General features: G+C 39.7%; 1 protein-coding gene across 1 annotated transcript in view; it reads right to left on the bottom strand.

Moving 5' to 3' along the window:
- Nucleotides 1-26,836, bottom strand: part of DGKG (diacylglycerol kinase gamma) — a 250,772-nt gene that overhangs the window by 205,708 nt on the left and 18,228 nt on the right. Inside the window, 6 exon segments of the mRNA XM_044675638.1 lie at nt 3,367-3,483; nt 4,426-4,514; nt 11,332-11,449; nt 18,512-18,631; nt 20,797-20,871; nt 23,632-23,681. Coding sequence (XP_044531573.1) covers nt 3,367-3,483; nt 4,426-4,514; nt 11,332-11,449; nt 18,512-18,631; nt 20,797-20,871; nt 23,632-23,681 — 569 coding nt within the window.

Below are 26,836 nucleotides of genomic sequence, written 5' to 3'. Positions count from 1 at the left end.
CAGTGACACAAGACAATTCCAAAGGACTTATAATGATAAATGCTATCCACCTTGAGAGAAAGTATTGATGGAGTCTAAATGCAGATCAAAGTGTACTTTTTAAAACTTTATTTTTCTTGGTTTTTTTTGGACTGTGTTTTCTTTCACAACATGACTAATATGGAAATATGTTTTACATGGCAGCACATGTAAAACCTATAACAGATTGCTTGTCTTCTCAATGAGGGGGGGTAAGGAGGGAGAGAAAGAGGGAAAGAATTTGGAACACTTGTTCCCATGAGGGGGGGAAGGGAGGGAGGGAGGGAGAGAGAGAGAGAGAGAGAGAGAGAGAGAGAGAGAATCTGGAACCTAACATTTAAAAAATGTTTTAATTGTTTTTACATGTAATTGGAAGAAAATTTTAAAAAAATTGGATGCTATGCCGCTTGGTGTGTGTAAGTGTAGTATTGATACTGCTCCATTGTGTGCTACTTTAAAAAAAAGGCAAAATATAGTTTTCCTGATTATCTCTTTAATTAGGTCTATTTTTGCTTTTGCTTTGTCTGAGATCATGATTACTACCTCTGCCTTTTTTATTTCAGCTGAAGCATAATAGATTCAGATCCAGCTCCAGTTCCTTATTTTAACTGTGTTTCTTTCTGTATGCCAGTGTATTTCTTGTAAACAACTTATTATTGGATTTTGGCTTCTAATCTTTTCTATTATTTGCTTTGGATTTATGGGTAAGTTCATTCCACTCATATTCACAGTCATGATTACTATGCATTTTCCTCCATCTTATTTTTCTTCTCTTTATCTTTATTCCTTTTTAAATTCTGTCTCTCCCAAGCCTTTTTAATCTTCCTTCTCTCATATTACCTTATCTTCTTTCTCTTAGTTGATTAGGTATTCTTTTCTTGTTGTTGTTGGCTCGTTTTAATGATATTTTCTATTTTTTTTTACATTGCTCAATTTCCCAGTGACTTTCCCCTCCATCAAATCCCATCCTAGCAACAAAGCAATACAACTAAGCAAAATGAACCAACACAGCCATGTTAGACAAATCATGTATCATTATGTATTTATCATCAGCCATCTCCAGGCTGAGAGAAGCCTCTTTTCCCAATGACTCAGCCAGGTCCCAATTAGTCACTGTATTTGTTGACCAGAGTTCTATTGCTTTTTTATGTTTCCCTTTACATTATTGAAGGCATTGCACACATCGTTCTCTATTAACTTTGCATCAGTTGATAAATGAATATGATGTTGCCATAAATTTCTCATCTTTGTTTCTTTTGGTATTAATGTATTTCGCTACATTCTTACAACATATGTTTTAAAAGCTATTTTACCAATTAAAAATAAAATAAATTTGTTTCCAGTTCTTTACTAACACACACACACACACACACACACACACACGTACACACACATTCATAATGTTACAAATATTTTTTGTAGGTAGGATTTTCCTCTTTCCCTCTGTCTCCCAGAGGGCCTATCAAACATCAATATTATTGCATCAAAGTATATGTATAGTTTGTTGGCTTTTCCAGTAGAGTGCCCAATTGTGTTTCAGAACATTTAAACTGATTCACATCAACAACAGAATACTAATGAGATTGTCTTCCTGTAGCCCTCCAATACTGACCATTTTTGAGTTTTGACATCTTTGTCAATCTGATGGGTATGTGATGCTTAATGATTATTTGCAATACTTTTATTTTTAGCTATTTGTAGCATTCTTTCAGATGGTTCTGGAGGGTTTATATTTTCTTCTTTGAAAAGTTTCCTTATATATAAAAATATTTACTCAAGTTTTTTAAAGTAACATTTTTTTCTTCTTTTCAAAAAGAAGAAAAAACATCATAATGAACAGTTGCAAAAGTCTTAAATAAAATACTAGCAAAAAGACTACAGCAAGTTATCACAGGGATTCTTCACTATGACTAGCTGGAATTTATACCAGGAATGCAAGACTGGTTTAACATTAGGAAAACCATCCATGCAATTAATCATATCAATAATCAAACCAACAGAAATCACATGATTATCTCACTAGATGCAGAAAAACTTTGACAAAATACAACATCCATTCCTATTGAAAACACTAGAAAGTATAGGAATAGAGGGGGCCTTTCCTAAAAATAATAAGCAATATATATTTAAAACCATCAGTAAGCATCATCTGCAATGGAGATAAGTTAGAAGCCTACCCAATAAGATCAGGAGTGAAGCAAAGATGTTGATTATCACTTCTATTATTTAACATACTAGAAACACTAGTGGTAGCAATTAGAGAAGAAAAAGAAATTGAAGAGATTAAAGTAGGCAATGAGGAGACCAAGTTATCACTCTTTGCAGATGATATGATAAAAAAATGTAAAAGGAATGATTTTGATTACATCAAATTAAAAAGGTTTTGTACAAACAGAACCAATGCAACCAAAATTAGAAGGAAAGCAACAAAATAGGAAACAAGATTTTATAACAAAACTTTCTGGCAAAGGTTTAATTTCTGCAATAGATAAGGAACTAAGTCAAATTTACAAATAAATCAAGCCATTCCGCAATCAACAAATGGTCAAGGGACATGAATAGGCAGTTTTATATGTGGGCTCTCTAATTGAAAGTGGTACTATGTTATCTTATTTGTGGAGGATGGAATTAGCTTTTTTGGTTATCAAATCTGGCTAGTTTGGCCATCACTATCATAATGCTGAGTCAGATTGAGATTGGAGTCCACTAAAACTCCCAGATTTTAATTTTTTTAAATTTATTAATCTTACCAATACCATGTATTATTTCTAAGGCAGAAGAGTGGTAAGGGCTAGGCAATAGGGGTCATGTGACTTGTCCAAGTTCACACAGCTAGGAAGGGTCTGAGGTCAGATTTGAACCCAGATCCTCCCATCTCTAGGCCTGGCTCTCAATCCACTAAGCCACCTAGCTGCTCTGTCTCTGGGATATTTTTAATACAGTCTTCTCTGATGATGCCTCCTCCATCTTAAAGCCATGAAATTGATTTTTAAAAATCTAATATGAAAATTTTATATTTATCTCTATTGGACTTCATCTTCTTAGATTTAGTCCAGTGCTCTAGTCTGCCAAGATCATCTTGGATCCTGACTATCATCCTGTGACAATATCATCCTTCCTATATTTCTATCATGTGAAAATTTCACAAGTATATCATTTATCCTAATATCCAAGCCATTGATGAAAATATGAAAAAGCCCAGTGGCACTGCACTCTAAACCTTCCTAGTTTACATTAAAAAGTTATACTTTGAGTCTGGTCTAGCATGAGGAAACTAGTTTGGCCCCTATTTCTTCCCCTTTAAAAAATATTAGCAAGTTCCTACTTCCAATCTGGGGAACTACCCACCGTGACATGGCACCACACACAGTGGACTGCAGTCCCTGGATGGTAGCATTTGATGGCTTTCTTGCAAAAGTCACAATTCACAACTCTGTTGTCTTCCATCCACACGTGATACATAACCTGCAGAAGGAAAAGGAATTGCATTTGCGATCTAAATCCTAGGAAGGAGGGGAAGGGCAAGGAGTTGAGTTGTTTCATAGAAAACTGAACCATAAAATATTTTTCAGGTCATTTAGTCAACATCTCACTTATAATCAACTGAGGGTTGATGGATATAGATATGGAGTCAATAGTCCTTCTAGCAAAGTTTGGGACTGTTTTGCTGCCATACTCCATCTCTAACTCTTTTCCTCTGTTTCTCTCAAGGGGGATTTTTAAAACTCCCACTCTACTGGAAAACTCTGCCCTCCAGACCTGATCTTATAATGAGTCCTTCAGGGCTTAGAAGAAATACAATGCTTAGGGTCTTTAGTCACTTGCATCTCCTTCAAAAGGGTCCCAGGATGACTATTAAGGTGGGTGACTCACAAGTGGCAGAGCTAGGGGGTGGGGTGGGTAGAGTAGAATGCTTGGGCTGCTCCCTTCCCTTCTTCACCTCTGCTGAGGACATTTTTTTCACTTCACACACCCGTCCACCCAGCAGCCCAATGGGAGTACTTCCTCCCTCCCCTGTGTGAGGCCTTTAGGGAAAGGCATGTGGTTTCTAAATGGTTTGCCATCACTGTGCTATTATAATTCCCATTTTATAGATGAGAAAACTGAGGCAGATCACAGTTACATAACTTTCCCAGGGTCATACACCTAGCAAGGGCCTGAGTTAGGATCTGAACTCAGGTCTCCCAAACTACAAGCCTAGCATTTTATGGACTATGCCATGACATGGCTTAAAGAGAGAGGCAGTGGAGAGATTGAATGACCATTTATTTTCTGACCTGGGATTCTATAGAGATGTTGCCATTGCCTGGCACTTTGGATCATGGGATTATAGACCAAGGATTGGGAAAGGACCTTAGACATATGGAGGGCAAAGCAGCATCAGAGGCCAGGGGAGGCTTCACTTACCTTATTATCTTTCTTGGATTTACTATAGGTACTGATGCATGGAGGGATATTTTTTGATACACATGATTCATGGACCGTATATTTACAAACTGAAAAGAGGAAAGGGGGAGACTACTATGAGTTACCCGTATAATGGGGGGGGGCACAATAGAGAACCACCTTTTAATGTCTAATGCCTCTATAGTCATAGCTATTGGTTATGATCCAAACCCATGTGAAGGAAAATATTTGACATTATTTGTTTGATAACTAAAGAAGTCATTGGTTTTTGACAAAGAAGATTTACTGAACTTGCACATCCCAAGACTCGGCTCTTTCCCATGATGCCCAGGTGAGAAACTGAGGATTAGGAAAAGCTATAGAAAAGATAGTTCCTAAGCAATGAGGAGGAACATCTTTGCAGTTTCATCTCTGGCTCTCCTAACCATGCGACCCAGAAATAGAAAAATCCAGTATCAGCATCAGGAACAGTACAAACAACACTGTCTCTAGAATGAGAGTGTGTGGGATGAGAGGAACTGAGTTCAGAACATACTTCTTAGCATTATTAGTTCATGACTAAGTCATTGAAATTCCTAGTCATTAGGTTCTTCATCTGTAAAATGAGATGACTGAAACAGACATCCCTGAAGGTCACATTCGATTCTAAATTTATGACCTCATAACTTCTCTGGACTTCATTTCTTTCATCTAATGAGTGGGCTGGACTAGATGACCCTGGACATCCCTTCCAGCTCTGATATTTTTCTATGATCCTACGTCCCACCTTGGACCCTGGGCAAGTCCAATTGCCCCAGGTGACAGTCTGAAACTCTTGAGTCTTAAAGCAGATGTTGTTATGTACTGGTAGTAGGTGTTTCCACAATGGAGGTTCCCCATACTGAGGAAATCACAGGTTTAAACCCTTTCAACTCCGTCTCCTAACTTCCCCAAAACAAATACCCTAGAAAAGGCCACAAGACCTCAAAGAATTGAGACTGAGTCTAAATGCAATTAGGCTTCTGGCAGTAGATTAATTTTTATAAAGGCTTCATACAGAATCTGTGGTACTCATAGTTTCCTTCTGTGAGCTGAGGCTGCTCATGGACACTGGAGACCACACTGCTGAGATACTGGTAGAGCCAGGATGAGGATGACTTATTAGACCACTGAATGTCTTCAGTTTAGAAAGGGCGTTTTTAAAAATTAACTTTTAGAGAAGGCTTAATTGTAGTCATAGAATCACAATTTAAAACTGGAAGAAACTTCCTGTTTTTGTTGATTTTTTTCAGTCATATGTAACTTCATGACTTTATTTGAGATTTTTTTGGCAAAGATACTAGAGTGGTTTGACATTTTCCTCTCCAGTTCATTTTATAGATAAGGAAACTGAAGCAAACATAGTTAAATGATTTGTCCAGGGTCACATAGCTAGTAAGTGTCTGAGGCTGGATTTGAATTCAGGTCTTTCTGATTCCAAGTCCAATGCTTTATGCTTCCTTATTTACATTTATGCTTTCCACAAAGGTGGAAGCTATTCCACCATCAGAAATTCCATATACTCTGTGACAAAAAGCTGCTATATCCTATTTGGTCAATGCTGCATGTCCAATGCCTATGTTCCATATTCCTAAGGAACTGAGTTCTTTATTTTGTATCATCATGGGCACAAACCCCCTCACTAAGCAAGAGGAGAATGTGGCAAGTGGGCCCATTTTGACCTAGATGGAAGTTAGAGGACAAGGCAAAGAATAAAGTAAAATGAGGGTGAAAACATAGGCCCATGGAAGGGAATATCCCTTTCTTGGATGTCAGGAGGAATGTATAAGGAATGAATAACTAAGGCCTGTAAAGACTTCAGAACCCCAAGTTGCTTAGAGCAGTTGGAGACAGAACCAGGGTATATAAGGGGGTGTCCCCCACGCAGAACACACACTCACTCTGGGTTTCAGGGTGCTGGGAGTAAGGAGGATGGTAGTAACTACTTTCTTAGGCCTAGCAATCCTCAGTTCAGAAGTGCTTAGTGCTCTACCTTGCTATTCTGTATATTATCTAATCCAGACTGTCCCTCATTGACCTGCTTTCTACAGCTGTTATAAAATTCTATATGTCATTGGCTGAGACTAAACATCATCTTCTGATGTACAACCAACACCAGTTAAAATCCAGCTAATGCTTACTCATTTACTTATTCAATTAGGTACTTGAGCAACAAAGTAGGAAGGGAAAGGAAGAACTGTGAATAGGGACCTTTGCCCAAGCTGGGCCAAAGCCAGGCCCAAATCTTAGCTGTTAATTTATAGTGACCTCCTAATGTGCTGGATGTTATTCTTACTCATATCCTGAAAGCCTAAACTATTCTCCCCAGCTTCCACCAGCCTATCAAGGAAAGTGCTCATGTGTTCATTCTCTCCCTGACTAATTCCTCAAAACGTCCCTAGCTGTTTGGATGCTTAGTGTGAATTTTCATGGTTTCTGTAATATCCTCCCTGCATTGGTGCAGGAAAGCTATGTTGCCATGGAGAAAAAGTTCCAAATCCTCATATTCCTGAGGCCAGGAGGCTAGGTTGGGGTTACTCCTGGTCTTGGCTATAAACTTGGCTTTCCTGCTGGGGGTAAAGAGCTCCAACAAAAGAATCTCCACATCACGAAATGTGGAGTCATAAAGACGAATTGCCCTCCTAAATTCTTTTATTGACTTGTGGGGGTTGAGATAGAATTGTGGGAATCTCTTTTTAAGGATTTCCAAGTCCCCACTAGAGAAGGGTTTGTACCCCTTGACATGCAAAATCCAAGAATCTGGCTGGACCACTGTTCAGACACATATAGGCAAAATGGTGATTGCTGCCTCAGCCCCCTGTGGCTTTTCTTGGTTGTTGTTCTTGGTCTTGTCTTTGGCCTTGTCCTGATTTGCACCCTCAACTAATTCTAGTTGCAATATGGTTTTTGTATCAATTTCCTTGCCCTCTCTCATTTGTTTATTTATTTCAATCAGTTCTTCGATTTGATGCTTCAGGACTTTGATTATCTGGGTGGAATCATCACTTTTGCCAAACATGTGTCTTATTAGTTTCCCAAGAGCCCAATAACCTTGGGGCAGTGATAACATGACTGCTCCACAAGTTGGTATGAAGGCCACAACCTGTCCAATGTTGATCTTCAGCCATTCATTCGTGCCATATATCTTTAATAGTTCCAGCATAAATAGGGGTATCAAGATTACGCATAAATTATAAGCCTCCAACCACAAGCTATAGAGCAGAAGGGTACTGCTAACAATAATGAAAATTATTCTTCCTAGAGAATAATCCATGTTGCTCTTTTACTCTCAAAATGGCTACTTAGTTGTTGGTAAGATTAAAAATCCTGGCTGACTCTGCCAAATTGTGAGAGCTGACAGGCACAGGATGGAGAGAGCAGCTGCTGGCTCACTGACTGTTAGTGGCGGATGGGTAGAGAAGCAGGCTTTCCCCAAAATGTCACAGGCCTTGTTGCTCTTACTTTGAGGGGAAAAGGTCAGGGATTTCCCCAAGAGGAATTGGATTATTCTTCCTCAACTCGATGGTTTGATTGAGGGTAGAGGTGTTTCCACAGGAAGAGATAATTCTGACTAAAAGGTGAAGTCTACTAACAAGGATAAATGGTAAAAATCAGATTGGGCCCTCACAGCTAAACTTCACAACCAACTGTCAGTCTTGAAAATGGAGTATGAAAATTCCTTAAGGGTAAGTCTGTTGATGTTGGCTTTCTTAATTGAAATGTACAATCGCTATTTGAAACTATGAATGTAACTTTTAATAACAGGAGGTAATAAATAAGGAAAGAAGAGGTTTATGAGGGATGAGGGTTAGGAGGTGTTATAATTATGGGAGGTCTCTTGATCTATTTGGGATGGTAAATTGATGTACAGAGAGCAATAAGATGACCCTTTATAACAGTTGCCCAGGCAGGATCCTTCAGGTCTAAGAGGTATATCCCTTCAGGACCCACCTGGGGTTAATTGATATGTTGATTTGGGCTCTTTAGCTAGGATAACGCCTTGTATTCTGACTGCGATTTTTCCCTTCCCAAAACAAGCTTTGAAACTGCTTTAGGAAGGTACTTTAAACTTTATATTAAACAAGAAGGATAAGAGTAAAGGACTGTGGTATAGGAGACCCTATGCTAATGGTTACTAATGAAATCTCAACTGCTAGCAGATGAAGAATCAATGTAGCTTCCCTCTGGTTCAGCCTGGCCAGGACTAAACCAGAGTAGGTAAACTGCTGGGATATCTTGACTTCTTCTTCAATAGATCTTCAGCCTTACAGTTGAATTATTTCCACCCTTTCCACCCTCTTCTTCATCTCCTGCCCACTTCCCAGATCCCTCCCGGGCCCTGGGAAACCTAGATATCTAGATGATGAAACTCCTACTATCTAGGGGCAGTAGACACCAAGGTGGTGGTCAGGTACAGGTTGGAATGGTATCTCAAGTACAGGAAGAGTTTGCAGAGAGATGTTTGCACCCTCTCACTCCAAGACCAGGATCCACCGATCTCCAGCCTCAGCACAGGTCAAAAACCCAGAATCCCTTCTCAGGATTCTCAATTGCCCTCCTCCTGCCTTTCGCATGACTTCCCTGGGAACATTCCATCCAACTGACTTATTTGTCAATCAAAGGTGATCTTCAAGCTCCCAGAGTTTCAATATAACAGAGGTCACTGTAAATTAACAGCTAAGATTTGGGCCTGGTTTTGGCCCAGCTTGGGCAAAGGCCCCTATTCACAGTTCTTCCTTTCCCTTCCTACTCTGTTGCTCAAATACCTAAATGAATAAATAAATGAGTAAGCATTAGCTGGATTCTAGCTGGTGTTGGTTGTACATCAGAAGATGATGTTTAGTCTTAACCAATAGCATATAGAATTTTATAACAGCTGTAGAAAGCAGGTCAATGAGGGACAGTCTGGATTAGATAATATACAGAATAGCAGAGTAGAGCACTAAGTATTTCTGGTCTGAGGATTGCTAGGCCTAAGAAAGTAGTTACCACCACCCCACTTCCTCCCAGCACCCTGAAACCCAGAGTGAGTGTGTGCTCTGCTTGGGGGACACCACCCCCTTATATACCCTGATTCTAACTGTCTCCAACTGCCCTAAGCAACTTGGGGTTCTGAAGTCTGTACCCTACTTGGCCTTCTAGCTTACAGGCCCTAGAGTGGAGAAGGAGAAGGAGTTTGGATTGGAGCATACTCCATGGAACATGCATGCATGGGGATAGCCTTAGCCATGGACCTTTTCCACAGACCTGTGCAACTATTTGATAAGCCAGCATGGTGTAGCGAATAGATGACTGGCCTTAGAGTCAAGAAGACCTGGGTTCTCCTTCTGCCTTTTACATATGCTTGTATATGACCCTGGACAAGTCTCAGTCACCTAAGTTGACTCAGCACCATACAATGGAGAACAGATAGCAATCTGCATTTAGGGAAGGAATTTTCTCATTCAGAAGTTCCTTATAATCACAGGTATCAACCATCTAGGAAACATTAATTGCCTACTAAATCAGGACACTAATATACTGCTGGTGGAGCTGTGAATTGATCCGACCATTCTGGAAGGCAATTTGGAATTATGTCCAAAGGACTTTAAATGAATGCCTGCCCTTTGAGCCAGTCATATCACTGCTGGGTTTGTACCCCAAAGAGATAATAAGGAAAAATACTTGTACAAAAATAATTATAGCTGCACTCTTTGTGGTAGCAAAAATTGGAAAATGAAGGGTTGTCCCCTGATTGGAGAATGGCTGACCAAATTGTGGTATCTGATAGTGATGGATACTATTGTGAAATAAGGAATGATAAACTGCTGGATTTCTACATGAGCTGGAAAGACCTCCATGAACTGGTGCAGAGTGAAAGGAGCAGAACCAGGAGAACGTTGTACACAGTAACTGAAACATTGGGGGACAATCATATGTAATTGACTTTGCTACTGATAGCAATGCAATGATCCAGGACAATCCTGAGGGACTTATGAAAAAGAATGCTGTCCATATCCAGAGAAAGGAATGTGGGAGCAGAAACATAGAAGGAAAACATATGATTTGTCACTTGTTTGTATGGGTATAGGATTTGGAGTTTTGGTTTTTAAAAGATTACCCTATTAAAAAATGAATAATATAGAAATAGGTAATGAGTGATAATACACATATAACTCAGTGGAATTGCTTATCGGCTCTGGGATTGGGGAGGGAAAAGAGAAGGGGAAGAACATGAATCATATAACCATGAAAAAAATAAATTTTTTAAAAGCCTAAAAATTAATATTAAGTGTCTGCTGTATGCTAAGACAGCCTATGTGAGGCACTATAGATACAAAGACAAAAATGGAATTGTTCATGTCCTGAGGAAGCTTTGATTGTGCTCTCATTTCATTGTATATTCCTTGCTCAGAATTTGGTACTTAGAGTTGTCACATATTTTGGAACTTTAAGGTTCCACATTAACACAGAACATAGGCACTCCAGTTTGGGTTCCAGTTAGCTGTTAACAGTTTCTGTGACCAAAATATTCAGCACCCTACAGTCATCCTGGTGATGAGGTTTTCTGGATTGAACTAGACAGGTCCTCAGATAATATCAGTATAGTCTACCTCCATGACCACATCAGTGAGATCTAAGAGAGCCCATGATCCTCAAGTATAGCCATAGTGAACCTGGGGATACTTTAGTGTCCCAAGAAGCACTAGAGTAGTGTTTTGGTGGAGGAGTTCCCATAAGAAGCTGGCACTGTGGTCCCTAAACAATTAACTTTGAAAATAACCTTTACCACCTTCCCTGACATTGTAAAAGCAGAGTCTACATAAAAGGCTATTTGGCCCATGACCAGATGCCCACTGGGATATTCAAAGACCTGAATTAGGGAGACAGAGGGGGGCATAGACTCACATGTGCAGCATAGGGCCTGTTTCCGTACTCCTACCAGCACCGAGTGGCAGAAATGGCAAAAAGCTGGCCGTGTGAAATGCTTTAGATTCCAGGAATGCATGCCATCTTTGTTCTCATCCTACAGGTACAAAAAGATGTTGGTGAAACTCCAGTAAAAGAAGTCCAGATGAATGAGGGGAAATTGTCTCCATCATTAGTCTTTTCCTTTACTCTTTGCCCCTCTCCTCTTCATAAGATTCTCTTATCATTTTTGAAATTGCAGCAATAGGTGAGAGAAGTCATCCTCATGGAGATGATGGGAATCCTACTAATTGATTTTTTTTTCAATGGGAAGAATGCTGCATTTGGAATCAGAGGACCTCAGTTAAAATCCTGGCCTTGCTGCTTACAACCTCATGGATCTTCAGTGTGTTCATTACTTCTAAAATGAATGGTCCAGATTATGTGGCTCATTAGATCTCTCCTAGTTCTAAACTTCTGATTTTATTGGGGGACAAGAGATTCATCATCATTTGTTATCCAATTTCAAGAGTGTCTCACTTACACTCTGGGGAACAGGTATAACATTAGATGGAACAACATAGCAACCATGTGGGCTGATTAAATATTAGATTATGTTAAAAGAAGGACGACATTCAGAACAAGAGAGAGGACTATTCCACTATACTTTCATTAATTCACATCTGAATTTTGAAAATTACAGTCTGAGTAGAGGGATACAGCACATACACAAGTAACTATAATTCAAAATAGAACTTTATGATGAGTACATTAGCTAGAAACAAAGTGCTCTTCAAGGTCTGAGGAAAGAATGATGAGAAAGGATCATTGGAGAAGGCTTCATGGAGGAAATGTAGAGGAATAAAACTAGACATTTGTATTCCATTTTATAGTGCCCCTTTTTGGGAAAGATATAGATAAACTGGAGAATCCATAGATGAGGAAGTCCTGAAGAGGATGACTAGCATGGTGACGGCCATTGAGACTATCCCTCGATAAGGGATCAGTTGAAGGAGCTGGTTCTATATCTGTAAAATGTGGGGGTTGGATTAGATGGTTTTTAAGGCACCATCCAGCTCTTAGCTATGATCCAATCTTCTTTCCTTTATCTCTTTGGGTCTTAGTTTCCTCATATGTAAAAATGATGGATTTGAACCAAAAATCATGGATTCTTAACCTTTTTGTGTCATGGATGCCTCGGGCAGTCTGGTGAAGTCTAATGATCCCTTCTCAGAATAATTTTTATATACATAAATAAAATATGTAGAATTGCTGAAAAAGGTCATGTTGAAATGAAGGTATCCAAATATTTTTAAAATCCCACTAATCCAGTTTAAAAACTTCCGTAAGAGATGGTCTCTTCCAGCTTTAGCTCTATGGTTCTATTCCTGTGAACTTAACTTTGTAACTCAGTTTGTTTTTCTGTACAATGAAAGGGTTGGATTAGGTGTCTCAGAGGTCTCTTCCACCTCCAGATCTAAGGCTCTAAGATGTCTGCCTAGAGGTAGATAGTTCCCTAGTTCCAGTCTAAAGATATTCTCTATTTCTTCTTTGCACTATTCGTCCACCCTAACCCTCTCTCATTTTAGCACTGGTCTATCCTTGGACCTTAAAGAGCACTTTGTATCTATCTAGTACATTCATCATCATGCTGTTTTGTATTGTATTGTTTGTATATGTCCTGTATCCTCCACTGTAAGCTCTATGAAGGCAAGAATCGAGCATCTTTTTTCCAAACCCTCACCTGTCTTAGAATCAATCTGATGTATCTGTTCCAAGGCAGAAGAGTGTTAAGGGCTAGGTGATGGGGGGTTAAGTGACTCGCCCAGAGTCAAACAGCTGAGAAGTATCTGAGGCCAAATTTGAACTCAGGACCTCCCACTTCTGGGCCTGGCTCTCAATCCACTGAGCCACCCAGCTGTCCCCTAAGAATCAAATCTTATATAACCTTATTCCTTCCATTTGATTCAATTCCTTTCTTTTAAATTAAATTCAATAAATATTGATCATGGTCCTACTACAAATAATCCTTGTCCTCAGACAGCTTTTGTTCTCCTGGGGGAATATGAGAACAAACTTTCCCCACATCTGGCATACTGTTTTGCATATTGTAATTTATTGTTATTGTTAATAACAATATTGATCAATGTTATTTGAATTGAATGGCTTTGAAGCCATATCTAATGGGGGACATTTTTTCTGCCATATTCCTCTCCATTATTATTGAAAATTCCTCCCCAACACCATCATGCCAGTTAATTCAGCCTCTGAAGTTGAGATTTTATTTACAAAAGTGGAAAGAAGATTGTTTTTCCAGGCATGTGCATTGAATGAAATGTGTTTCACTGCAGGCTCCTGAGTGCTCATTATTTCTAAGTCGGTTTAATTCACATGGAGCTTAAGTGATTAGCCCAAATCTACAAAGCACATTCCTTGAATCCACTAATTACTCTTGTCCTCTCTCCTGGCCATCTTTCTAGTTTGGTCTTCAGTTTAATAGCCCAGAAGAACTTTGCAGTATTCTAGAAAGACTGTTCTTGGGAAAAATTTGGTTGAATCTATATAGAGTCCTCCATAATTGGATTAGATAGAAGACCAGCTGTGGCATATGATAGTGTTAGAATACTACTATGCCATAAGAAATGATGAGCAGGCTAATTTTGGGAAAACATGGAAAGACCGCCATGAAATTATGAATGAGTGAAACGAGTAAAACCAAGAGAACATTCTAGACATCAGCAGAAACATTGTTCAAAAAATGACTTATGTATGTCCACTAGAGAAAGAACTGATAAGTAGAAAACAAGACATAATTTTATAGACACATAGATCTTTTTTGTCAAATGATGCCTTCTCTTATGGGAGGAAGAGAGAGAAGGAATTGACAAACAAAAAGATAAAATTTTAAAAGACAAAGATGGCCTCTGCTCTCTAGCAGCTCAAGCCTTGCAGGGTGGCAAGATCACTGGATCTGGAGTTGGAGTACCTGTGTTCAAATCCTGCCTCTATCAGCTGTGTGACCAGGGGCAAATTGCTTCATTTCCCTCAAGTACTGTTGAGGTTGATCATGGTTGATCATAAATCATGAGCTTGGTCATAAATGATGAGGTTGGTCTAAAATCCCTTTCAGCTGCAGCTCTCTGCTCCTATAACATTTATATATATTCTATAATTATTTTGGATTATATGATAATATAATCATAAAATCATTTAATCTCCCTGGGCCTCAGTTTGCTCATGTAAAATTTGGGAGTTGGACTAGATAGCTTCCGAGTTCCTTTCTTTTTGAGGCCATGGTTTTTTTTTTTTAATTTTATCCTCAAAACCATAGGAAGCAATTGGAGATTTTTGAATTGAGGGTAGAGGTGGGGTAGTATATGAGACAGGTTCAAATCTCTGTTTGGGAAACATCAATTTGGTAGTTCTGTGGAGAGTGCATAGGAGGAGGGGAGGGGAGCATCTGACTAAAGGACATTCTTCAATACATGACAGAGATAATTAGGGAGAAATTAGGATGATTTATAGGATCCCAGATAAGGAGGACACCTCTTTACCTTGGTCTGAGGTGATGGACATCAATATTTAATCACCATATCTGAACTTGAGTTGCTGATATTGACTGAAAATTCTCCTCTAAATGAATGTAAACTTCTTAAAGGCAGGACCTGTGTCGTTTTGGCCCTCGCACCCTTAGTCCTGACACACATCACGAGCTTGATAACTGTTTCTTGATTTGCTAGATTAAGTTAAAGGGGAGAGCCACAGGTCTATTTTCCTGGTCAAGATTTTGTGGGGCTAGATCGGAGGTGACAAGATGAGGTGAAGTCGCCAAGTTGGTCTGGAATCTCTCAGGAGAACTGTCCCTCCTCTGTGACAGGGAAAACTGGAAGTCTCTCTTCTGTGGTGGCTAAGGCCCCTTGACAGAGATTAGCTCTGGTATGTTTTAGCTCTACCTGAGAGTATTAATGCTTCCCTCTGAAAATAGCATAAAACCAGAGGAAGAACTGTATCAAGAACAGTTGGGCAGGCTCAAAGTACCTGAGAATGTGTAGAGATTTGGGGGAAAGAGCTGCCCATTGAAGAGTGTCTATTTTCCAAGGGTCCTCTGAGGAGTGAAATTCGGTTTCTCTACTGTCTGCCAGTAAAACGTTCATTGTCTAGTTTTTTTTTATCTTTCATGATAAGTTAGGGACAGCAGACAAGATGGCCATCAGGGAATGATTTTGCAAGCTTTTCTGGGTGATGACTAAAGTGGAAGAAATTAGAAAAGCCGTAGCATCATAGATTAGAGCTGGAAGAGAACTTCGAGGTCATCGAGTCCAAGACCCCTCATTTTATAGATGAGCAAACTGCAGTTCAGGGAGATTTCAGTTTTGTCATCTGTAAAATGAGGATAATAATAGCACCAACCTACAGGGGACTTATGAAGTCCAAATGAGATCATTGGAAAGTGCTTAGCATAGTGCCCGGCACATAGTAAGCACCAAAAGCTATCAGCTATTATTAAGTGACTTACTTAATGTCAAAGAGCTGTTAAGTGTCAGAGGTGGAATTTGAATCCAGATCATCCTGACTCTAAACCCAATACTCTATCCAGTATGCTACATTGATTGGATCTAGGCTTTCCCTGTAGCTACAGCTTCAAACATAGGCATGCATACAGAGTGGGCCAAATGTGCCAGCACACTCATGGGAAACACTTGGTCCATGTTCCAAGCATTCCTATGGTCTCTGACACAGAAAGGTCATACATATGTGTGTATATACCTTTATATGTATATCTACCTACACACACTATAATACACATGTGTACATATTTGTGTTTATGTATGTGAATATAAATGTGTGCATATGTGCATGCATGTATCTTTCCACATATACATATATGTAGATAGACACATGTATTCAATCTTGTATATATTTCTATAGTTGTAGACTCATTCCCAGTGCTGCTTTTGGCACTCAATCATTTCTGCATATTCTCCTTATTTGTCACTCTTTATAGCCTTGGCTGTTGTTTGGGGCTCCTCCCCACATAGTGTGTTTAGTCATTGGCCTCCAACTGTTGGGAATTTAGTTTTTTTCTCTTCTGTCAAAGAGCTGGAGAAGGAAATGACCAACAACTTCAGTATCTTCGCTAAGAAAACCCAAATGGGGGTCACAAAGAGTTGGACATGACTGAACGACAATAGAAATGGAATATCCACAACCAAAATCTTCTGGACTTCAAATGCACTTGTTCCGACTCTACTCTGACTCCTGCTGCTCTTCTCTCCTTCTGACTCTCAGGTGCCAAGGATTCTGAACCCATGATCATTCTCCCTGTCCCTTGCCATGACCTGTGCCACTGCTCTCCCCATTTATTACCTTACTCTGATTTCTTCCAAGATATTTCTTTCGAAAAGATACCGTAAACTAGTTTCCTAGTAATCTAGTTTAGCTTCATCCAGGTAAGCAATCCAGGATGCTATCTGTAAGGCTCTCCTGGGTCTCCCTGATCCCAAAGGGAACAGAGTTACAGATCCCCTTAGTTGATAGAAAACTTTGTCATCAATGCGTATTTGGTGGTTTAACTGAGATTGGTCTATTGTAATTAAAAAAAATGTTCTGGTCCTCAGTCTTGGAGAAAATACAGGCTATAAAGGGATTGTATTTAGGTGGGATTGCTTCTTTGGGTCTGAGGTTCACTCTGTACAAGTATATAGACTTTCCTGCCAATAATTAGCTGTGTGACCTTGGAAAGGTTCCCTTCACATCTCCAGATTTAATGTCTTCCTCTGCAAAATAGAGCAGTTAAATGATAGGCTTGGAATCATAAGATGAAAGGGAAAATGACAATTTCCCCTTTTATCTTCTGACTCTGAGAAGGGAAATACTCATTTCTCTTTCATCTTCTGATTCTGAGGTTCAATCGAGTAAAAGGAAGGCAACCTAATGCATCAGCCTGCCCTTGTTTACTCGGAACACAAGACAAGATTTGGCTGTCAGGCTTTTCAGAGCATGGAGTTTGCAATGAAGGTCCAGACCTCAATCTGCTGCTGATGTGAACAGGGAATATGGACAGATGGTGACTGAGCTTCCATTTCAAATCACAACATCAAGAAATTGTTTCTCCAGTTCAGTTCTATCCAATTATGTTTGAGAAGTTGCAAAGAGGTGAAGGAAGTAAAGAAAAGGATGCTGTTTGGCTCTGTAGCCAGAGGACTTGGGTCCAGCTTTGCTACATATCATTTAGGTATCTTTGAGCAAGTTAATTTAATTCCTCTGGAACTCAATTTCCTCAGTGCAAAATGAAATGACTTCTGAAGTCCCTTCCAGCTCTAACTGTATGCCCCTATCTTCTGGAGTGTATCCAGAGGAAAGTGTGGCTACAGTGGTGAGAGAATGTAGGGTTCATGGACTTATTTAGAATGGAAACTCCTTGAGGACAGGAACTTTTTTTTTGCATTTGTATTTATAATGTTAACTTATGTGATGGAAGGATAATTAATTCATGTCATCTGTGAAAGGAAAGAGGAATGATTTATTATTGGAGAGAAGCCTCGGGTGGACATGATAACTCTCTTCAAGCATTTGAAAGGTTATCATATGGAGAAATGGTAATTGTGCTACAGTAGAGTGCTGGGCCTAGAAGACCTGAATTCAAATCCAGCCTTAGACATTTCCTAGCTGTATGACCCTGGACAAGTCACTTTGCCCTGTTTGCCTCTATTTTCTCAACTATAAAGTGAGCCAGAGAAGAAAATGGCAAACCGTTCTAGTATCTTTGTCAAGAAAACTCCAAATGGGATCACGAAGAGCTGGACATGAATGGAATGGCTGAACAATAACTTGCAGAGGTTTAGGCTCAGGAAGGCAGAACTGGGATAGAAGGTACAAAGAGGAAAATTGTGACTTGATGTCAAGAAAATACAACTTCTTAAGAATTAGTTACTGAAAAGTGGACTAGACTGCCTTAGTAGGTATCCCCTAGGTGGAGACCTCACTGGCCACTTTTGGGGGATATTGTAGAGATTCTTGTCCAGGTAAATATGGAGTCAGTCGACCTTGAAGTCTTCTTCCAATTTTAAAGTTCAGTTACTCTGGAAGCAGAGCCAGAAATTTTCTTTATTTTCATATCAACTTTACAAGTGTTCTCTGTACCCCAAACCACTGAGCCCCAGTTTGTTTTGTTACTTACTGTTTCCATTCCTAGTAGAACCAGTAATGGAATGGTCGTCATCCCTCCCTCAATCCATTCATCTAGAGTCACAAATCCATCCCGGTCAAGATCAATCTCTTCCAACATCTCTTTCAAGATCTGTTAGGAAGTAAAGGATAAGAGCAGTGGGTAAGTGGGTATCAACTCCCTTCCTCTGCTTTGTCTTGCTCTTCACTGTCCTTCCTTCCATCATCTCTATCACTTCCTTTGAGAGATCCCTCTGGGTCTTGATCTGGCCTTCTTCCACCCACCAGGATAGAAGTTGGTCCTGCTTCTTCTAATGGACTCTCTCTTGCTCATAAAGAACATTCAGGTTTCCTAAATAGAAGGAAGGTCCAGTGGTTCAGTATTTTCTTCTCCATTTTTCTTTGCATGATACAACCCTGAGTTTCACTAATTGTAAAATTGCTGAGGACTCTGTGAAACTAGCTAAAAAAATAAGAACACATAGGCTCCTGACCTTGTTAGAAGGTATGATAAACAGGATCCCCAAATTAGTCTTCTCAGTTTGGATCCAAAGAAGATGTGAGAATACATCTCTTCCTATCTTATTTGGTGAGGTGGGAGACTATGAGTGTCACAACTAATGGATGTTTGGTTCATTTTGCCAAATTGTTCCTTTTCCACCATTCTTTTAGGTTTTTTAAAATAAATTTTGTTTTAAGGATTTTGTTTCTCTGGATAAGGGACAAGGGAACAATATATCCACAAATGAAGGTTATGTAAAAACTAAAAGGCATCAATAAAAATGAGAAATTTTAAAAATTATTCTGGCAAGGAATGACACTTTTTTTCCTAGTGGAATGAATAGTAAAATGGAAAGGTTACTGGCTGTGGAGTCAGAGGACCTGGATTTAAACCTCACCTTTGATAATTTCTATGTTATCTTAGTCAAATAACTTCATTTAATCTGTATTTTCTCCTTTGTAAAATAAGGGGATTGGAGTAGATGGCTTCTGAGAACCCTTCTCCATTTAGTTTTATGATCCTGAGTAACTTAAACTCTACAAACCTCAGTTTCCTTATCTGTAAAATGAGAGGAGGAATAGCGGGGGCAAGCTAAATGACTATGTCTAAATTTATGATCCTATGATGTTCCAGTATTCACATTCCCCCCTTTTTTAGATCCTTAGATGACTCTTGTGTTTAATCCTTCCCCAAAATACAAATACTCAGTGATTTGAAAATTATTTTCATCTTGTTGATAGTAATATCCTTACCAGAGAACTAGGGCCTCAGTTCAACTCAGTTCAGGTCAACACAAATCTCTCAAGTGCCCACTATATGGATGGCCCTGACTCAAATGCTGGGGAAATCAGGTCAAAATAGAACAAAGCAAAACATCCCCTACCCTAAAAGGAGAGGTCAGTGGGAAATCAAAGAATGAAAACATGGGATATTTAGACTCTGGTCAAATGGCAGTTACTAATAACAGAGCAGCTGAATTGTTTCTAAGAAAGAGGGTACAAATTCTTTTCTCAAGGAACTACTATTCAGGGCCCCTTTGTTTCAGTTCTATAGTTCTATGATTTTGTAGGTTGAATTTTCTTCCATTTGACACCTTTCCACATCCTCTGACATTGAGTCACACTGGCTTCCTGGCTGTGACAGGACAGCCCAACTCTGTACTCCAGGAATTTTCTCTGGTTGTCTCCCATGCAGGGAATATGCATCCTCCCTTCTTGTCTCCATCTTCCAGCTTCCTTCAAGTCTCAGCTAAAGTCTTACCTCCTGTAAGAAGCCTGCTAAGGGTCTGCCTGACATTCCAAGCCCGAAAGAGTGGGGGGCACTTGAGCTATGCTATGGCTTTCTTCTTGGTAAGAGCTTGCAAGGCTGAGAAAGGACAAACGATCTTAAAGGGTGAGACAGATGATGGTAAATAGGACCCTGGAGAGAGCATCACCCATGTACACTGGGGATCTTTGCACCCCTTCCTGACCCCTTCTCCACTTCCATCTGGAATGCTCAGGGGAGGAATAATCTGAGGGAAGCTGGAGAATTCCCAAAGTTGGAAGGAGGGGAACCCCCCAGACCCTCAATAAATTGAGTAACCTGAACCCCAGAGGAGTGGTTACAATTCTATCCCCTCAGTGCCATTCCACTGGCCTGGGCTATTTCTACCCTGGCCATGCTATCTGGAACATCCTTAAATAAACACTTTACTGCCTTCAGATGAATGGGTCTGAGCTGCAGTTCTTTGGCATTCACTGTCCCACAACAAACTCACTCTCCCACAACATTAACAACTCAGGCCCATCACTCACAGGTCTGAGCTCAGTGGTATCCCATTCCAAGTATTCAGCCACATGCACCATCTGGTTGATAATCTGCTCCAGCGCCTAAGGGAAACCAATAAGAAACAAGACTGAATCAGGAAAAAGGGATGACTAAAGCATGAGAGGGGAGAATGGTGGAGTTACTATATTTTTTCTGGTGAATCCTCCTTCAGACACTTATTTGTTGTGTGATCCTAGGCAAGTCACCTAATTTCTCTGGGCCTCAGTTTCCTCATCTGCAAATCCAGAAGTTGGACTCAATGAGGTCACTTCCTGATCAAACTCTCTAATCTCATGATCCTGTGGTGACTTTTCATTAGAACAGGCACCATGGAAAGACCTCCAGGAATTGATGCAAAGTGAAAGGAGCAGAGCCAGAAGAACATTGTACACAGAGACTGATACACTGTGGTAAAATCGAATGTAATGGACTTCTGTACTAGCAGCAATACAAGGATCCAGAACAAGGCTGAGGGACTTATAAGAAAAAAAAACTATCCACATTCAGAGGAAGAACTGTGGGAGGAGAAACACAGAAGAAAAATAACTGCTTGAACACATGGGTTGATGGGGATATTATTGGGGATGTAGACTCTAAGTGATCACCCCAGTGCAATTATCAATAATCTGGAAATAGGTCTTGATCAATGACACATGTAAAACCTAGTGGAATTGCGTGTTGGCTATGGGGGGGATTGGGGAGAGGGAAAGAACATTAATCATGTAACCATGGGAAAATATTCTAAATAAAAAATAATTAAAAAAAGAACAGGCACCAACTACTCAGCCAGTCTATTCCTTGTTAACATTATTCTTGCCCTTCATAGAAGCACAGGCATAGAGCTTGAAATAACCTAGAAGTCAGACACTCAAGTCATAGGATCAAAGATTTGAGGCTGGAAGGGACCTAAGAAGCTGCCTAGTCCAAATGCCTCATTTTAGAGGAGAAACTGATTCTCAGAAAGATTCATTAACTTGCCCACAGTCCCACAGTAGTAGAACTGAGATTTCAACCCACATCCTCCGATACTAGTTCTAGTATTTTTCCATTGCATCATCCTGGTGAATTCTTACATGTGGCAGCAATGGGATATGTCTATAGTACTATTTATGTATAGAAAATTCACTGAAACATCGATCTTCCCTCCCTCACCCCCATGTATCAGTCTTCCTTCCCTTTATTTCCTCTCACATTAAGTGTACCAAGATGTGATCATCTCCCCTGCTTCTTCAACAACCCCAAATCCAAGATTGGCTGTTTACTACCTATATGACCTTGGACAAGTTATATACTACCAAGTATGACTCAAACAAGTCACTCTGGGAATCAGTTTCCTCCTCTGGAAAATGAAAGGGTTGGATGACCCGTATCTCTGTCTATTTCTTTTTTTTAAACCCTTAACTTCTGTGTATTGGCTCCTTGGTGGAAGAGTGGTAAGGGTGGGCAATGGGGGTCAAGTGACTTGCCCAGGGTCACACAGCTGGGAAGTGTCTGAGGCCGGATTTGAACCCAGGACCTCCCGTCTCTAGGCCTGACTCTCGATCCACTCAGCTACCCAGCTGCCCCTCTGTCTATTTCTAAATCCATGTTTTGATGGTAGTAGGAGGGCTATCATGGTGGTTCTGTTTTCTCCATTAGGTGATATTGTTCCTTATGGAAGGAACCAGCCATTCCACTCACTATAAATCTTTGTATTTAGGGTGATAGTCTTTTCTCAGTTGGCTGATATTAGCATAAGATGTTTTGGTATCAAGTGAAGCCCCCATCCCTCTCTCTAATCTCATTGACCTACAGAGTGCCAAATGGATCAGAGCCCCCTGGAGCCTTCTTTGACATAAGGTAAGTTTCCAAGGAGCAACATCTGAGATGCTTCATTAAGTAGATTGCAAGAAAGATGCCTTTTGTTACAAATGGATGACAGGATCTTGATTCAGAGTGAGCTCTGCAAATTGAGTTCAGTATTGATGAAATTTGACAGGACTAAAAGACAAGAAAGGCTAATCTGCAACAGGGCACGGGAAAGCTATTTTGTCTGTAGTTCCTGTGAAAAATATCTAAAAGTTTCAGTCTGCTACTAGCTCAGAATCATAAGCCCAAAAGAGATATAGCTGGTAAGAAAGCTAAAACCAGTTGAAGTTGTCTTGATAGAAATATAATGGCTACCATATATAATATACCATATTGTGGGAGAAAGGCTCATAATCCTATTCTTTCTGTGTCCCTCAGATCACATCTGAAGAATGTGGCTAGATCTGGGAACCATGTTATGAAAATGTTGATAAATTGGACTGTAACTAATGGAAGGTGCCCAGGATGATTACTTGGTCAGGAAATAATGCCGTAGAATGACAGCTTGGAGGAATTGGTGATGTTTTGGTCTTCAGATGTTTAATGGTTAAAATGAGTTTTATTCTGCTTGGCCTACAGACAGAAGTAGCATCAGTGGGTGGAAGCTATAGGAAAACCGAGTTTAGCAACATGCAAGGAGTTTTTAATAAAGGACTGTCCAGAAATAGAATATTGTGTTTCATGAAGAAGTGAGATTCCCATCACTGGAAATATTTGAGCAGTGGAGGGTTTAGAGATTCATAAAGAGATTTCTCTTAGGGCTTAGTTAACCCATAAGCTTTCTAAGATTTCTAGAATTCTAAGATTCTAGGACATCAGGAGTATTGGGGGTATTCATCTTAATGAGGGTCCTTAGGGAGGAGCACATTCAAGAGCTTGTTAGATTGTCTGTAGACCTGCCCCAAACCCTCTAGTTCCCCATGAAGTTCTGGTCAGATCTTAGAGAACAGCAAATATATAGGAAACCTACTTACGGTACTATCCAGGTAACCATTGCCTTCTGTGTCATACAGGCGAAACATGACTGGAAGAAACATGAGAGGATGTGAGGTGAGGTGTCAGGAATATGGTAGAATCCACAGATGCTCAGAGCATCTCATACAGGAAAGGGTTTAGCTTTCCTCAAGGGGATGGGGATGGGGACCCTGGAACCAGGTTCTAGATCCAACTGTCGCAACATATCTGTGGCTAGTTATCCATAGTTAAAGTACTGTGCTAAGGAGGCCAAGGACCTGTTAAAGACTCCCTAGCACCTCAGCCTTAGTTCCACAAAAGTGCTGCATCCAATAGGTGCCATTGATTGTGGAAAAGCCTAGCGAGCATCTGTGCCTGGAAGACTGGGGGCCCCTCATCGATTCTGAAACATAACTCAAAGGAAATCCTCCATTAAACCAGAGAGTGTAAGGCCAAAGCAAAAGTGACATTGGGTTTCCTATTAATGATCCTGAATCTGGTAGCTCGTTGTAAAGGATAGTGTCCAGTGAATCTGAATTTGAAACCCATCTTAGATACTCACAAGCTGTGTCACCGTAGGCAAGTCATTTGGCTTAGCATCATTTTAGTCATTTGTAGAATGGGGGTGATAGTAGCACCTACTTTCCAAGGTGGTTGTGAAGATCAAATAAGAGTGTGTGTGTATATACACATATATGTTGTATATATGTATATGTAGTTTGTCCTTCATTTTTGAAGAAAAGCAATGAGATCACAATGCTTAGGTAAAATGATGGATGATGGGTGATGTCTTGACTTGCACATGAATTGGATATTTATATATACATATATATACAAATGTTAAAGTGTTTTTTAAATGTTACTTATTAGGAGAGCTGTCTAGAATGAAGCTAAGGGTGGAGATGACATAGGGGAAATCTATGAGATAATTTAGGCAGAGACAATTTTCCTAGAAAATGCTGAAAAAAGGTAATAATATGATGTAGTGGGGAAAATTCTGGGTTTTGAAGTCAGAAAACTTGCATTTTTCCAATTTCTAACAAGAACTTTGCCCCTTACCACCTGTGTGACCTTATACAAGTCACTTCCTTCTATGGTCTTAGTTTTCTCACCTGTAAATGGAAGGGGTTGGGCTAGATTTTCCCTAGATTCCTAGGATTCCCATTAATAGATGATCATTTTTGAGAATTTATAAATCTGAATGCAAAAGTGATAGTGGGGGAGTTCCTTGAAGGCTAGGCTGATTTCATTTTTGTCTTTGTATTCATAGTTCCTGGAATATTGGGAGGATCAATGCGCATCTTCAAAGAATAGAAGTAAAAGATGTCATTTGGAAAATGTGTGATAGAAAGAGACTATGGATCAGTCTTGTGGCAAGGCCAACTGGTGACTGACAGATAATTCTGGGTCTCTCCTGGTAACTTCTTGATGTCAGGAGAAAGCTGCTGATGTTCCATTGTTTTGAGTTAGTCTTAAAGCCTTTCCTGGTTTGAGAGGAAAATACCATAATAAAAGTTTCATGCTATGTCTTACTGGCTTGTTTGCTTCCTTATGAAAATCTCTTACTCTTGGAGAAAAGTGAAACCATCTTCTTCCAATTTTATCCCTTGGAGTGATATGGATCAAGTAAGAAGTTTAGTTTCCTCCCCACTGTTTCTCACTGTTTTTGAGGCTGTGGCTGTAAAGTTTAACCCATTGTAGTCACCTTTTAGTCAGCTGGATGGGGAACCTTCCTGGACACAGCTGAACAGTCTCTTATTGGGTCAAGGCTCAAAGCCTTTGAGCTTGTCTAGATCCTGAAACTCCTTCTGATTATCCCTGGCAAGATTTGACATTGACCAGCCCTCTTCTGCTATTGTTAAAATTAGCTGGCCAACCTCGGCATTACCCAGAATTGAGACTTGTGTCTCATAATACATATGGAAGCTGTGACTAATTTTAGGTTCTTTTTCTTTCCTCTCAATGCAAATATTTTTGGCAAATCTCCAATTTCCTTGATTTTCCAAGTTGCCCCTGGACTTATGGAAGTCAGAATGCTTATCACAGGAGTGACAGGAACCAGAACGAAAACCCAGACCATTTTTACATTCCATGGCCTTTAATTCTTGCCTCTAAATGTCACTGTCTCCCTCCACTGTTTTTTGCATACCAAAGTAGTAACCACTGCTACTAGCTTACTAACCTTTATGTGACACCTGTGACTTTGCAAAGCTATGTGCAAATATAGTTATATGGAATAAATTATCCTACATTATAATATTTATGTATGATTTATATATGTATTTACATTTATTATTTATTTATATAATATATAATCCAACATTATACATTTGTCTGTATATATACATATATGTTGGTTTATGCAATTTTGTTGAAGAAAATGAAATAATTTACTAGCTAAGCTTTTAGATGATCAGTTGTCCTTTGACAAGTTGCAACATTTATTCAATGCAATATTAAACCAGGTTTGGGAAGATAGATTAACTATTTGAAAATTACAAAAAGTGGAAGAGTCAGTTTTGGAATACAAGGGTATTTGACTTCCAAGTTCCCTTCTTTGTGGAACAAGAACAGCTCTAACTGTTCACTGACATGCATAAAAGACATCATGTTTTCTGTTCTGCTGATGCTATAAATTCAGTACCAATTCTCCAATCACATCTGTTATGAACATAAAGTATATCATGAAACCTCAAATCTCTGACAATGGAAGGCTTAAACAAGATGGATGCTGCTACTGTAAAGTGACTTCCTTTGATATGACAATTGTGCAACTATCTCTCTCCCCTTCAGTTGGTACATCTTCACCATGTTAGAGCAGTGAGGAATTGTTTTAGTCTCATCACCAATTTAGAGTGAAGATATTGGCCACATGATATGTGTTCTGCTTTTTTTTTTAAATCTGAATATTGGGCACTTGTTTTTTTAAAAGCAGTTACTGTCCAAAGCTGGAAGAACTTAAAGTCTTCTCAGATGAGCATGTGCGTGAATGAAGGGAGGGAAAATTTTTTTAAAAGATGAAATCTAATAGGGGGCAGCTGGATAAGAGAATCAAAAATGGAACAGTAACTTAAAGTTTATTCCAGTGATAATGCAGGCTGTTCTGACTTTAAGGTAGCATCACATGGCATACTTCTGGGTCCATTCTAAGTTTCTCTCTCTCTCTCTCTCTCTCTCTCTCTCTCTCTCTCTCTCTCTCTCTCTCTCTCTCTCTCTCTCTCTCTC

This window comes from Gracilinanus agilis, chromosome 4, assembly GCF_016433145.1.
Source record: "Gracilinanus agilis isolate LMUSP501 chromosome 4, AgileGrace, whole genome shotgun sequence".
Classification (NCBI taxonomy): Eukaryota; Metazoa; Chordata; class Mammalia; order Didelphimorphia; family Didelphidae; genus Gracilinanus; species Gracilinanus agilis.
This window is presented reverse-complemented; position numbering and strand designations above follow the sequence as displayed.